At 63.1% G+C, this 12,932-nt stretch overlaps 1 protein-coding gene across 2 annotated transcripts; it reads right to left on the minus strand.

Annotated features, from left to right (window-relative positions):
• Positions 1–208: 208 nt before the first annotated feature.
• On the minus strand, positions 209–12,682 carry MAPK8IP1 (mitogen-activated protein kinase 8 interacting protein 1; the record flags this gene model as incomplete). Of its 2 annotated transcripts, none has more annotated exons than XM_082761207.1 (12): positions 209–325; positions 705–803; positions 1,075–1,145; positions 1,708–1,827; positions 1,943–2,052; positions 2,263–2,435; positions 2,801–2,876; positions 3,204–4,079; positions 4,267–4,348; positions 5,705–5,932; positions 7,982–8,135; positions 12,597–12,682. In XM_082761207.1, the coding sequence occupies 12 exons, from the start codon at positions 12,680–12,682 to the stop codon at positions 253–255; spliced, it is 2,148 nt and encodes a 715-aa protein (XP_082617333.1). In that variant the 3' UTR covers positions 209–252. The 2 variants fall into 2 exon arrangements, with proteins under 2 accessions (XP_082617333.1, XP_082617334.1); XM_082761208.1 differs by lacking the exon at positions 12,597–12,682 and adding an exon at positions 9,211–9,402 and having other exon boundaries at positions 5,705–5,938; positions 8,030–8,135.
• Between the last annotated feature and the right edge of the window lie 250 nt (positions 12,683–12,932).

The following is a 12,932-nucleotide window of genomic DNA, read 5'->3' on the forward strand; positions in this document are numbered from 1 at the left end:
AGGGCACCCCGTGGGCACTTCTCCAATAGAATAAACTAAATATTTTGTACAATAAACACGATTTGTCCAGCCCTCCCCCCTCCCGTCCCCCCAGCCCCAGCCCGAGGAAGGGGAGCCACGAAAAGAGGCAGCTCGGTGCCCCGGGGAGCCCTTCCCTGGGCCCGCTCCTCCTCTGGTCTCAAAGCAGCTCTTGTCCATGCACGACGGGGAAGGGGCGAGCCTTGGCTGTGCAGCAGGAGCCCGTGCCAGCCCCTACTCCAGGTAGATGTCCTCTGTGGGGCACGTGTACTCCACATACTCCTTGTAGAATTGCTGAAAAGCTCTCCTGCAACACAGCACGGAGCAGAGCTCAGCTGCGCCCTCCCCGAGGCATTTATTGAGCCTGTTTTGCTCCCCGTCTCGCCCTTGCTGTCAACTCAAACCCCTCCTGGCCCCAGGGAGCCTCATGCATTAGCACCCAGGGGCACTGCTGGAGCGAGGGCTCCACCCCAGCTCCGAGCCTCCACACAGCGCGTGGCTTTCAGCCATCTGCCTGCAAAGCTTTGCAGCGGGATTTGTTCCAGCGCTGTCAGGAACACGCTGCCCGCAGCAGCGTCAGCCCTGGCCCTGGCCCCAGTCCCCTCGCTGCAGGGGAGAGGAGCCAGGTGCTGCTCCTCCTGTCCGTGGGGAGGGAGCACCTTCCTCCTGCCCCAGCCAGGACTCACCCTACGGACTCTGCGAGCGGCTTTGTGGACTCCTCCGAGACAAAGACGTGGCAGGCGAATCTGTGGTCAGCAGGGTGCTTGGTGATGAACCCGAAATATCTGAGGGCAGAGAGAGGGTGAGAATGGAGTGTCAGGCAGGCAGGAACAAGTACCCCCAGTGCCCACCTTTGGCAAAGGGGGTCCCAATCCCCAGTGGCCACCAGCTCGCATGGCCCAGGGATGTGAAACCCACCCAAAGGCTGCTCCTCGCATGAAGCTGTGGCTTACAGGGGAAGGGGAGCCCTCAGGATGGGGATGCTGGAGGCAGGAAGGCAGCAAAGCCTCCGTGCATTGAGGCACTGAGAGCTGCCCTGCACCTCCCGCTACTCACTTGTTGTTCTTTGGATGGTATCCACAAAAGGAAATGTTCTTCAGCTGGAAAAAATGGCTACACTTGTTTACCTGGGGAAACAGAGAAAAAACTTGTCAACACGCCTCCCCTCCTGCCCTGTGGGGCAGCTGGTCTCCAGCCCTGGAAATAGGAGCTCAGGCTGAGCCCAGCTCGCCACCACAGCACCCGTGGCCTAATCCAGCACCCCGTCCAAAGGCAAGGTTTCCAAAAGGCTTGCTGTGAAGGCTTCGCTTGCCTCCACACAGCATCTTGCTAGGCTACTTATGGAGACCACTTATCAGCAGCCTGCAATACCCAGCTAAAGAGATTACGGGGCAGATCTGGAGGACGCCACTCAAAATAGTAGCAGAAAGGTTTAGGAGCAGCTGAGGGATTACGGATGCAGCTCAGCTCGCAGCATCCCAGCACAACAACGTGCTTGGCAGCTGTGAGGGCACCATCCTCTGGTACGGCCCAAAACTGGGCTCCCAACAGGCTTAGGGGACCCTGATGGTGGGCCTACAACCCTTTGGATGGTGTTTCTCATGGAACAGGGAGCACAATTGGGTGGAGACCCTTAATTTCCAAGCTAAGAGCAGCAAGAAGGGAAGGGATGAGACGAGTGGGTACTACCTTGCTGTGCTCCTTGGAGTCGTCAGATTTCACGGCAATCTTGACCCCGCGCACGCTGATCTCCAGGACACAGCTGGAGGGTGGGTTAAAGTGCACAGTAAGGCGGCGCGTGGTGGCAATCTGTGGGGAGACAGAGACACAAAGCCCTGGCACTCGTGGGCAGCCCGTGAGGACAGCTCGCCCCTTCTCTTCTCCCCACTCCCACGCAGGGGCTCAGCCCGGGCTGGGACACTACCTTCTGCATGGCTGCACATAGCACGTCGTTGCCCTTGTGATAGGGAACCTGCACCGAGCCCAGGAACTTCACCCGAAACTGGTCCACCCAGTCGCTGTTCTTGGCCAGAGCTGGAAGACAGAGCACGTGGCGGGGATCGTCTCTGATGGCCATCGCCATGCCCCTACCTCTGCACAATTCCCTGCCCAGCATCGGGTACAAGCCCCCACCACCACTGGCTGCGGCTACCCCCATCATTCTTTGCCTGACATCCTCCTTTCCCCCTCTCAGAGGTGAGCAGGGAATCAGCAACATCGCCAACCATCAGGGCGGCTTGGTACCTGTTATGTGGTCTGGGTCCTTGGTGACTTCGATAGCGTAGTAGGCAGGAAAAATGCCCCGGTCCCCTGTCCGCATGTTGTAGGCCTCGTACCAATAATCCTCCGCCTGCACCTCCACCAGCAAGGGGTCGTCCACCTCCAGCTCCAGCTCGTCCGCGTGGCGAGGCACAAACCTGGGCAGGGAGTCACTGGCACCCGGCCGCTCTGGCGGGCTGCTTGCCAACCCGCTGCTGGGTCAGGGGCAACGTGGGACCCGCGGCCAGCATGGGTGGGCAGCAGGTGTAATTAGCCAAAATCTGGGATGCTGAATGGAGATCTGAGCGGGTTTAGGCTCAAAGGGCAGCAGGACCCCAGCACACACACAGATACCTATCCCCTGGTGCATCCCCCACGTGGCTGCACAGAGAGATCCTGGGTGCCCTGGGGGGTCTCTCACCCCTGAGCTAAGGACAACGGGTTGGTCCCCAGGCTGCCCCTGTTGGAAGCAGCATGGTTTGGGTAGGGATGGCCTTGGGACGCTGCTCGTGCCCACACTCACCTGAAGACAGCACGGTGGGTCTGCTCCTGCTCCTCGCCGTTGATCATGCAGGAGAACAACCCAAAGGACTCGGCACCTGGGGAGGAAGGCAGAGGGGCACGCTGCAGCTCTGAGGGCCAGCACCACCGCAGGTAGGACACAGCCCTCGCTCATACCTCGTGGTTTTAGCTCAGACAAAAAAACAGGTTGAAATGCCCCCAGCTGTGTGATACAAGGCTTTTCCAGCCCCCCCATATACCTCGGCCACAAGGGAAGAAATCACAGGCTGTGGAGCCAGCACCTGCTGGAGCTTCTCCATCTTGCTGGAGACCCTGCAGGGCACCCTGGACCAGGCAAGCTCATACCAGGGACCTGCCTGGGGACACAGCCCCCCACCCACCTCCTCCCTCCGCCCAGCACTCACTGGAGGAGCGTGTCCGGCCGCTCATGAAGACGTTGAGGAACTTCTTGGAGAAGTGGATGTCCGCCTCGGGCGTGGAGTCCTCGGAGAGGCAGACCGAGTCGCGTTTCAGCGCGTCCTCCTCGTACTCCTCGCCGATGGCCGACTCATAGGGCGAGGAGACGCAGTTGTCGTAGACGGTGGCCGAGTCGCTCTCGTCGCTGTAGCCCGAGTAGCACTGCTTGAGGCTGACCAGCTCCAGCTGCACGTTCTCATCCACCACCAGCGTGTACTTGACCGAGTCGTAGGACAAGGCGCTGGTGTCCGAACTCACCGACGCTCTCTGAAGGTTGTGGCCCGGCCGGTAGCCGCTGCTCCCACCCACGCAGGAGGCCCGGGGCAGGCTCGTCTTGTCAGGGGAGGACATGTAGTCCAGCACCTCGTCCTCCTCGCTGATGGAGGGGTTGGTTTTCCCTGCCAGGGCCGAGTAGCTGGAGGTGTCGATGTCGGAGCTGATGGACATGCGGTTCTCGCTGGACTGGGACAGGAACGGCTTCTCGGTCTCCAGCGGGTCCGAGTTCTTCTGCACGGGCGTCAGGTAGATCTCCTCCGTGGCCTCCAGCCTCACGTCCGTCTGGTAGCGGATGCGGTCGCGGTGGGCCTCGGGGCCCCTCGTCGTCACCACCACCACGCTGGCTCCGTGGGGCGGGGGCCTGCTGGTGGCCTGGTGCTTCTCGGGGGGCCGGGACGAGGCGACGCAGGCGGGCGCCATCTGGGTGGCTGCTGTGCGCCGGCACGGGCTCTCCGTGGACGTGCCCCGGTCTTTGGTGGAGGTTGTGCTGTTTTGGTGATTGACCTCATCACTCAGGCAAACGTGGTCGTGGGGAGGGGTCTGCTCACCTGCGGGGAGGAGAGCAGCGTTGGTGTTCCCACCAGCGGGGATGCTCCAGGCTCCAGATGGACATGTTCCCACTGGGGATGTTTTCCCCAACCTCCAGCACCGCTCACCCCATGCTGCAGGCTGGGGATCGACTCCCAGGAGCCACCCAAGGGTGCGAGGCCCCTGGCCACCAGCCCCCCGACTCACCCGTTTTCAGAGGGGACGACGACCGGGACACCCGCTCCTGCCAACTGTGCTTTTTCCCCAGGGAGTTGTTATTCAGGGTGTCCTGGGGAGGAGAACAAAGCCGCCTTGTCACCCGGGCAGTAAACAGCACGTGGCAGCCATCCCTCCCCATCCCACAGCCATGCACAGCGGCCGGGGCCGTCACAGTCCCTGGGCACTGCCTGGGACTGCCTGAGCGCTTCCCCACGGTGCCCGTGCCCGTCCCGGGGTGCAGCCCACCCTCCTGGGCACGCTTTGCTCCCGGGCTTTGCAGACAGCTCTGGGGCACAGTGCGGGTATTTCTCCCCCAGCAGCAGTTTTTGCTCAAGCTCCAAGCTTGGGACTCTCGGGGTTTTCTCCTGCAGCCATCACCATCAGCGCGGGAGCTGCCCTGCTCGCTTTGCTTCCCCACCAACACGAAGCTCTCTGCCCTGAAGCCCACCAAGATCCGTGGGATCCCCAGCACCCTGTCCTGTCCTCGGGGTACACACACGGGCCCCTTGTGCCCATCCCTGCTGACTCCGGGCTCCCACTTCCAACCACATCAGGCCCTGTGCCACAAAGCTCCTGTTCCCGATATCCTCAGCTTGGGTCGTGCCCGTGGCCCCCAGCGTGGCCCCGCAGCCTCCCCCTCCCCAGCCCACCATCTATGCACCCCCCACACACACACACCACCCCCCAAAAATACCTCTCCGCAGGTCTGGACACTGGTTGGGACCAACTGCCCGGGGGGTGCCTTTGCTGTCCCCGTCCCCCCAGCTGGATGTGGCTCCCACGTGCCACCGGCTCCTCGGGGTCCCTGCGCAGGGTGGGACAAGGCTGCCTGCTGTCCCCTTGTCCATTATGCTCCAGCCAGCTCCCCCCCGCCTCCCCGTGTCCCTGCTGCCTTTGTCCCCGGTGCCAGCTGCCCTGCGGGCATTGTCCTGGCTCCGTGCCTTCCTCCTCCTCCTCCTCCTCTTTCTCCTCCTCCTCCTCCCACCCATGGCCTCAGGCAGAGAGCTGGCATCAGCTGCCTGTGCCGGGCTGGTGACACCCAGCTCCGACTACTCCCCATCTGTCACCCACGGGGACACCTGCCTCTCGCTCTGCGCTCCTCAGCTGCACGTCAGCGCCACGAAAATCCTCCTACTTGGCAAGGGAAGCCGCTGCCGAAGGCAGGAGGAAGGCAAAAAATAGCCCCGCACGCAGCGGCACACCTTGTGAGGGTTTGGGAAGTTTGCAGGAGGGATGACGGGGCTCGGGGAGGCCAGCTCAGAGGGGGGGCAGCATGCAGGGCACCTAAACATCAGCCCTCACGGGGACGGCAGCGCCTGGGAACACCCTCCATGCAAAAGCAGGGGGGCAAAAGCTCAGGGGGGCAAAAGCCGGGGGGGAAAAAAAGCCCCTAAATCCCCTCCCACCCCTGCGGGCCGGTTCTCACCTGGCTGCGAGGCACCTGCGGGAAGAGGTTGAGCGTGGTGGGTCGCTTGGGCCGGTAGCTCTCGGTGCTGGGGGGCTGGGGGGCTTTCTGCAGCGGCTGGGGCTCCGTCTGCTCCTCGGCCGGCGCATCCCCGGCGGCGTCGATGAGGTCGAGCTGCAGCATCTCGGCCTGCAGCCGGCTGCCCTCCCCGCCGCCCGCCGCCCGCGCCGCGCCGCCCGCCCGGCTCACACAGCCCTGCCGGGATTAGCGGCTCGGTCAGGAGACTGGGAGGGCCGGAGGACGGCCGTGCCACTTGGCCTCAGCCTTTTAAAGCAGCAGGGGATGATGGCGCGTCCCACCCCACGTGCCCATCGCCGTGGCTGCCGGCCTTCCTTCCCTCCCGCTGCCCCGCTACAGGCTTGGGGGACGCGGTCCTGACCTGCCTCCCCGGCACCCCGCAGCAGCACTGAGCCCAGCACCAAAATAAAGGCAGATTTCCAGCCTCAGCCCGGCCTGCTTGCCCCTCCGGACCACCAAAGCTTGTGGTGGTCGTCGCCTTGTTTTTTTACGCTGGCCTAACACAAAGAGTTCCCCGGTTCTCGTGGCAGATGCCAGGGGTTGTGGCAAGTCACCTGGATTTTCACAAGGAAGCGGGAGCAGGTCTGGGGGAACCTGCCAGCTAAACTGGTGAGACCCAGCTAGGGGAGGCGTATTGGAGGCAGCTGCTGACATGCTGCCGAGACTGCTAATGATGCTGCCTCGGCAATCCTGGAGCTGTGGCAATCACTCGGGGAACTCAGAGGAGGGAAAGTCCCAGAAGGACGCAGGAGAGCAAAACAGCGCCTGATTCTGAGGAACGTAGGCACGAGGAGTGACGCGCCATTCGGGGCTCGGTACCTCAGAGGGAACTACAACCGCTGCAGGTACGCGTTAAGGGGCTGGCACGGGGTGGATGCTGCTCGTTTCCCTCCCTTCTGGCACAGCCCGAAGGCTGGCGGTGGGGAAGAGGTCACACTGAGCCAAGGATGGGAACGAGAGGAAGCCCAGCATTTCCAGGAGCCTTACTGTGCTGTGAAATCACAGTGATCCTCTCCCCACGTCTGTATCTTTGTGGCTGGTTCAAGCCTTTTCATGTGCCTGGATCAGGATCAGCCCATGCGGGTTTAATGCAGGCACATCCCTGCTCTTCTCCCTCGGGCACTGCTTCTCTCACTCTCCCGTATTTCCAAGAAGAGTTGTTTTTTTTTCTATTTCTTGTTCCTGCATTAAACAGTTCCAGCAGCTCCCGGAACACGAATGATGCCACAAGCCTTCGCTAGCTGCAGCCTGCTTTCAGCAGGACCCACCTTGCTGAATTTGGGAATAAGCTGCCCTGTGTTCAAAAGCAAGCAAACCGAGGCTGAACCCAAAACCTGGGCCTTGCACTTGTGCCACCGTGACCCACGTTGCAGCACCCAGCCTCCTTGCCGGAGCCAGCCACGTTTTGCAAGCTGTGTGCCTGAGCCACTATTTCTGGAGAGCTGCTAAAATAGCCCGTGATGAAGTCATCATTGTTTTCCCAGCACCAAAAAAAACCACCACACACCCAAAAAAAACACCAACAACCCCCTCCTCTGTCAAGGTATCGCCCTTTGCAAAGGCATTTTGCTGCTGGGCATCTTTGCCCGCCTGGCCCCATCCAGCAGCCACCTTCACCAGCCTCTCCCAGCTCCAGGGGGGAATTTCAGCACCCGCCCAGCCCTCAGGAGCCCGCTCTGCTCCGGGTTTCAGTTTGGCTCCTGCCCTCGGCCGGGGCCGCGTCCCCACGGGATGCAGCCGGCGCTCACGTGCCGGGGTTATTCCCGGTTTCCCAGCCTCCGCGCCGTGCACGTGGCCAGACCCAGCCAAAACACTCCCCCCGGGCCTGGCTGCTTCACCAGACGCATCCCGCAAGCTCTCGTCTCGCGGGAGCCATCGCCATCGGGCCCGCGAGCTCCCTGGCTCTCAGCGCTGACATTTCAGGCTGAAAAGACCCCCTCGCAGCCGCTGCTTTCAGTTCTGCTCCTCGGGCAATCCTCCACATCCCGTTTAAACCATTTGTGCGTATTTTTAGCAGCTGCTTTTTTCTGAGCACGGTCGGCTCCCCTGTTTAGGAACAGCTCGCCTCCGCCTCGCACCCCAGCAGGCTCAGTACGCCCAGCCTCAGGCACCGGGCTCAGTGCTGGTGCCCCAGCAGCCTCCTTCTGCCCTGGGAAGGTCCCAAATCAGAGGCTGCAGGAGGCCACCAGTGCCTCAGCACCCACAGCCAGCACCAAACACATGAGCACAACGTAGAATCCCATCCCTGTCCCCACCCCATGCGCCTACCCGGGCGGCCAGGCTCTCCTTGCAGTGCAGGCTGATGCCACACTCATCGGTGATCTCGGAGAGGTCTTCATCCTCAAACTCCTCGAGGCTGATGTCGTGGGTGAGCCTGGAGGGAGCGGAGACCGCGGTCACGCACTGCACGTGTGGGGGGCAGGAGGGCACACCCAGACGGGGCCACCAACACCACCTCTGGGACCAGCGGGGCAAACACTGGGATCACGGGGAGGGCAGGGCCCGGTGGGACACGGCAGGAGGATGGACCCGCTGGGGCATGTGATCACATCAAGACCTGCAGACCTTGCACACACCGCAAACTGAGCCCATCGGCATCGCTCACTGCCCCGATGAGCCCTTTATGGCTCCCTCATGGCTGTCAGCCCCACAGACACATTACTCCCCTTTGGAAAGTTTGCAGAGATTTCCTTTTAGCGGCTGGAAATGTGCTGACTACCCAGCTCCTCGCATGCTCTCTTGCCTCCCTGGGGAGCCCCTGGCTCCTGTGCATTAAAACATTTCTATACGTGGTGCTACCGCAATGCTTCTCGTGTCTGTTCATTACCGGGGTGGGAAACACAAGAGCCCAGCCCAAAAGTCCTCTGCCAGCCATGGGGTGGAGGTGTCCCTACAGGAGACGAAGCAGGGACACACTGGGAGGAGTCCCACGTGCCCCACGGCTGCTGCCTGCAGGAGGGGAGGAAACGCAGAGCAGGATGCTCGCAGAGAAACCTTCAAAGCCCAGATCGATTTCTTCTCCGGTTACAGGGGTCGCCATGGCTGGGCACCATCAGCCCCTTCCCTCTGTCCGCCGAGGCGTGGAAGCACAGTGAGGAGCCACGGGTCCCAGCACCATCCCTGCCTGCACCCAGCAGCAGGAGAGGTGACCCCCCTGCACGCCAGCCCTTTTATCTCCACCACGCCGCATGTTGGCAGCTCCCTCCTCTCGCCCTGCTGAAAAATCCTGCCGGACATGCACATTCCCGCGCCCACGGCGGCCCCATTTGCCGCACGTCTCCCTGCACAGCCAGGAAAACTTCGGGCTCCACTCGGTGCCAAGTTTGCTGCTGTCCTGCGGCAACGCCGGTGCGAGAGGGCGATGTGCCCGCAGGCGAGGGGCTGTCACCTGGCCCCATGCACACCCCTGGGGACAGCCCCCATGCCCCCATACCCAGCCGGTCCCCTACCATTTCTCCCACTGGTCTTCCAGCCAGCTCTCCTCTTCAGCACTCGACTCCATGCTCAGGGGCAGCTGCATCGAGGAGGACCCCCCCGTTCCCTGGGGCACGCGCTCCCACCCCAAGGCAGACCCCGGCCCGGGGTCAGTTGTTGTTGGGGGGATGCTGAGCGCTAGGCACCCCCTGCCCCAGTGCAGCCCGTGGCTGCCGGTGCTGCTCCGTCTCCTCACTGCGCAACCCGGGCAAGCTCATTAAAAATAGATGGAATCAGCTGTCCTGGAGGGGGAGAAAAATAAAAAAATAGCCTCCCCAGCTGAGCCCGTGCCAAGTCCCTGCTCTCTGCCGGGGATGCTGACTGCCTCTGCCTGCCAGCCAGCCAGCCCGGCTCCTGGTAGCGCTCCAGCGGCCGGTCCCCAGCACCCGCAGCGGGGCATCTGGTTACCCCGGCTCCTTCTCCTGCCCTTGCAGCATCACTGGCTGAGACAGGGAGGAACAGAAGATTCCCATTAGGGCCCTGTCACAGCAATGGGATGCCTTCCTGCAGGGCAGTGGGGCTTTCTTTTGGCTTCATGCTGCTGGAGAGGGGTCGGCTTTCTGCCCCCATGGCCCTGCTGCCTCCTCAGCCAGCCCCGAGCCACGTGGGCCACTCTGCTGAGCTCCTCTGCCGCCGGCTGCTGCTCCCCTGGTTTGGTGCCACTGGTGAGTTTCACTCCCGACGCCGTGTTTGGTGTCTCTCAGCTCCCTTACAACAGTATCCCAGGCTCCATCTTCCCTACCAGCTCTGCCTGGAGGCGTCTGCTCTGTTCAAAACCTTCTGGCTGGATGGAATGAATAAAGAAATCTATCTCTGCGTTGCTGCTGCCCTTTCTTCCTCTCGTGTGGATGCTCCAGGGGAGGCAAGGATGGTTCTTCTTCACCCCCTGCTCCTCCATGCTGGGAACACCCCTGCCTTTCTCTCCTGCTCCTCAAAGAGGCTAAGAATACCAGCAACAAGCAGCAGCCCTTACTCCCATCAGCTCTATCATGGTCCACAAAAGCTCGAGCAGGCCCTACAGGGACATTTGGGCCAACTTTCCCCTGACTGCCAGCAGGAGAAGTGTGGGTACCACCTGTGTGCTGCTGCAGGAAGGTGTGGGGCTCTCCAGGGAGGCTGAGCAAAGCCCCGAGGCCAACAAGGACAGCACCCCTGCCAGAGGACACCTCTCAACCCCCCGACAATGCTGGCATCCCACAGCTGCCACCCGAAAACTGCGAGAGCACAAGCAGGGGCAGCCCCAGCCTGCAGGGTTTGGCCATAGGAGCAGGGGCCAGACACAGGGCTCGGTTCCAGGGAGGTTTGGGGTCAGGGGCTCCATGCTGGGGCCTGGCCAGGACAACAAGGCACACTGGGGGCTCCAGCGAACCCGTCTGCTGGGGCTCCCTCAGAACCAGACCAACCTTTGGTCCCCCATCACAAAAAGCAGGGTCACCCGCCTCGCTCCCCAGCTCAAGGCCTCCACACAGGCTTCCCAGACCCAAAGGTCCACATCAGACATGCAGACAACTCGTAGCACTGAGGCTGGTCTCTGCCTCAGCCCGAAAACACTCCTTCTAGCTTGCCGAGGAGGTGGCGAGGTCTCCATCCCCCAGAGATGCTGTCCCTCGTGGGACATCGTGGTTTCCTGCAGGCACCAGGCTCCCCGAGGAGCAACACCACAGCTCCTGGCTCCCCTCCTGCAAGGCTCTGCCACCCAGGAGCCCCGGCAGGCTGGACAGACAGACAGCTGATGCATTTTCCCCTTGGCCCCACTGCTGCCTGCCTCCACACCGTGCTGGGGCCACCACCACCTCTGGATAGAGCTTGGGGATTTGGGAGCAACAGGATGGGTGGCCACGGGGCCTCCACCCCTTCTCAGACCGCCCCAAACCACATCAGCCACAGGGACCTGCCAGGCCTTCCCCCCCCCGGCCTCCTCATGGCCTCAGGGCCAGCCCATGGTGTCACCTGCTGCCCGAGTCCCCTCAGGACCCGAGCCACCAGCTCGTCCCCGTTTAGGCCACACAGCACCTTGTGGGGCGACGATGGCTGGAAGGGCAGGACCCCCACAAGGCAGCCACAGGACAGCGCTGCCGGTGAGCCCAGTGCTCTCGGCTCCCATCCCCTTCTCAACACCCGAGCCCCGGCTCCGTGACGGCCGTCTCCAAGAGGCAGCGTGAGGGCTGGGCGTGCAGGCTTCCCCCAGCCATGTTGCAGCAGCGCCCAGCGGCTCTGGCAGGCAGCGCTGCAATAGCAGGCGGCTGCAGGAGCCGCCCGGCAGAGGGGCTCTGGTGGCAAAGGTCTGCTGGGCCCCTCGGAGGTAAACGGGGGGAAAAAACACACAGCTGGACACAGCTGGATGCTTCCTCACACGGCCCCGCTGGTCCCAGGGCTCAGGGGATGGTGATCACTCAGCCATGGCTCCACCGCTCCTCCCCACCTCCAAAATCTCACCACGTAGCCACCTGGTGCCGATCCCCCCCCTCACCCAGCTCCCACACATCGCCGCCACAACACCCCCGAGCGTAAATCGATGGCTGTGAAGATGTCACGGCCGCCAGAGGCACCCAGCTGCCCCGGATGGCCAGCAGGTGATGGCCCCTTACCCACCAAGCCCCCTTACACATCGAGCACATCCCATCCCAGAGCTGCTCATGGGAGGGACCAGCAGGTCCAAACCCCTCGGACCCTGCAGGTTTGGCACCCGTGGCCATCCCTGGCCTGGCCCTCGCCATCTCACGTTCCCACCAGCAGCTTTGCTGGGCACGGGAGGTGTCATGTCCCCCCTCCCCGTCCCAAATCGATGGGAGCGCTTGGTGGAGCTGCGAGGATCAATCCTGGCACGCTCCCACCTGCTCGCCTGGGGCTCCTGCTCCACGGCGCTGGGGAGGGCAAGGCAGCGCCCGGGATTTCGAGGAAAGGGCTAGAAAAAGGCTCCCCTGGGGGGCGGAGAGGGAGGTGAAGCGCTGCCATCAGCGAGAGGTGGCTGAGGAGGAGGCAAGGCAGGTGAGGAGGCTGATGGAGGGGCAGAGGGGGCAAAAGCTGGAGGCTGGAAGGGGCTGAAATGGCAAATGGGGGGGTATATGGGGCCAGCAGGGGTTGTGGTGGCTGGAGAGGTGCTGGGGGGGTGAGGTGGGGGTTCAGCGATGTATGGGGTGGGGGGGATGAGGGGGTGCATGGGGCGAGCTGTGGGGCTGAAGGATGCTTGGGGAGGATGCAGAAGGGCTGGATGAGGAGGGGGCCGCAGCGGCAGTGCGGGGCTGGGGTGGGGGGGCTGCAGCGGATGGGGAGCGGTGCCCGGGGCTTGGGGGGGGAGGATAAAAGGGGGGGGCTGCGGCCCGGGCAGCCCCGTGGGGGTCCCGGGGGAGGCGTCCGGTACCTGAAATTGGGGGGCGAGGCGAGGTGTAGCCCCAGGAAGGGGGAGGAGGCGGGCGGGGATGCGGCTCCTTTCTCTCGCTCCGCCATTCCGCGGCTCTCCCCATGCAGGCGGAGGGAGGGAGGGCGGGCGGCGGGGAAGGAGGCAGGGAGGGAGGCAGGAGGGAGGCAGGAGGGAGGGGATGCCGGCGGGGACGTACCTGCTGCTGGGGGGGGGCTCCTCCTGTGTACCCCCCCCCCGAGCTGCAGGACAGATGTGCTGCGGCTGGACCCCCCCCCGCACACACAGATGTGCCCGCAGCTGCAGGCAGAGCCCCCGGGGTAGGTAATGCCATGGGGC

The sequence above is a fragment of the Aythya marila genome (genome assembly GCF_965140915.1).
Source record: "Aythya marila genome assembly, chromosome: 5".
NCBI classification, from domain to species: domain Eukaryota; kingdom Metazoa; phylum Chordata; class Aves; order Anseriformes; family Anatidae; genus Aythya; species Aythya marila.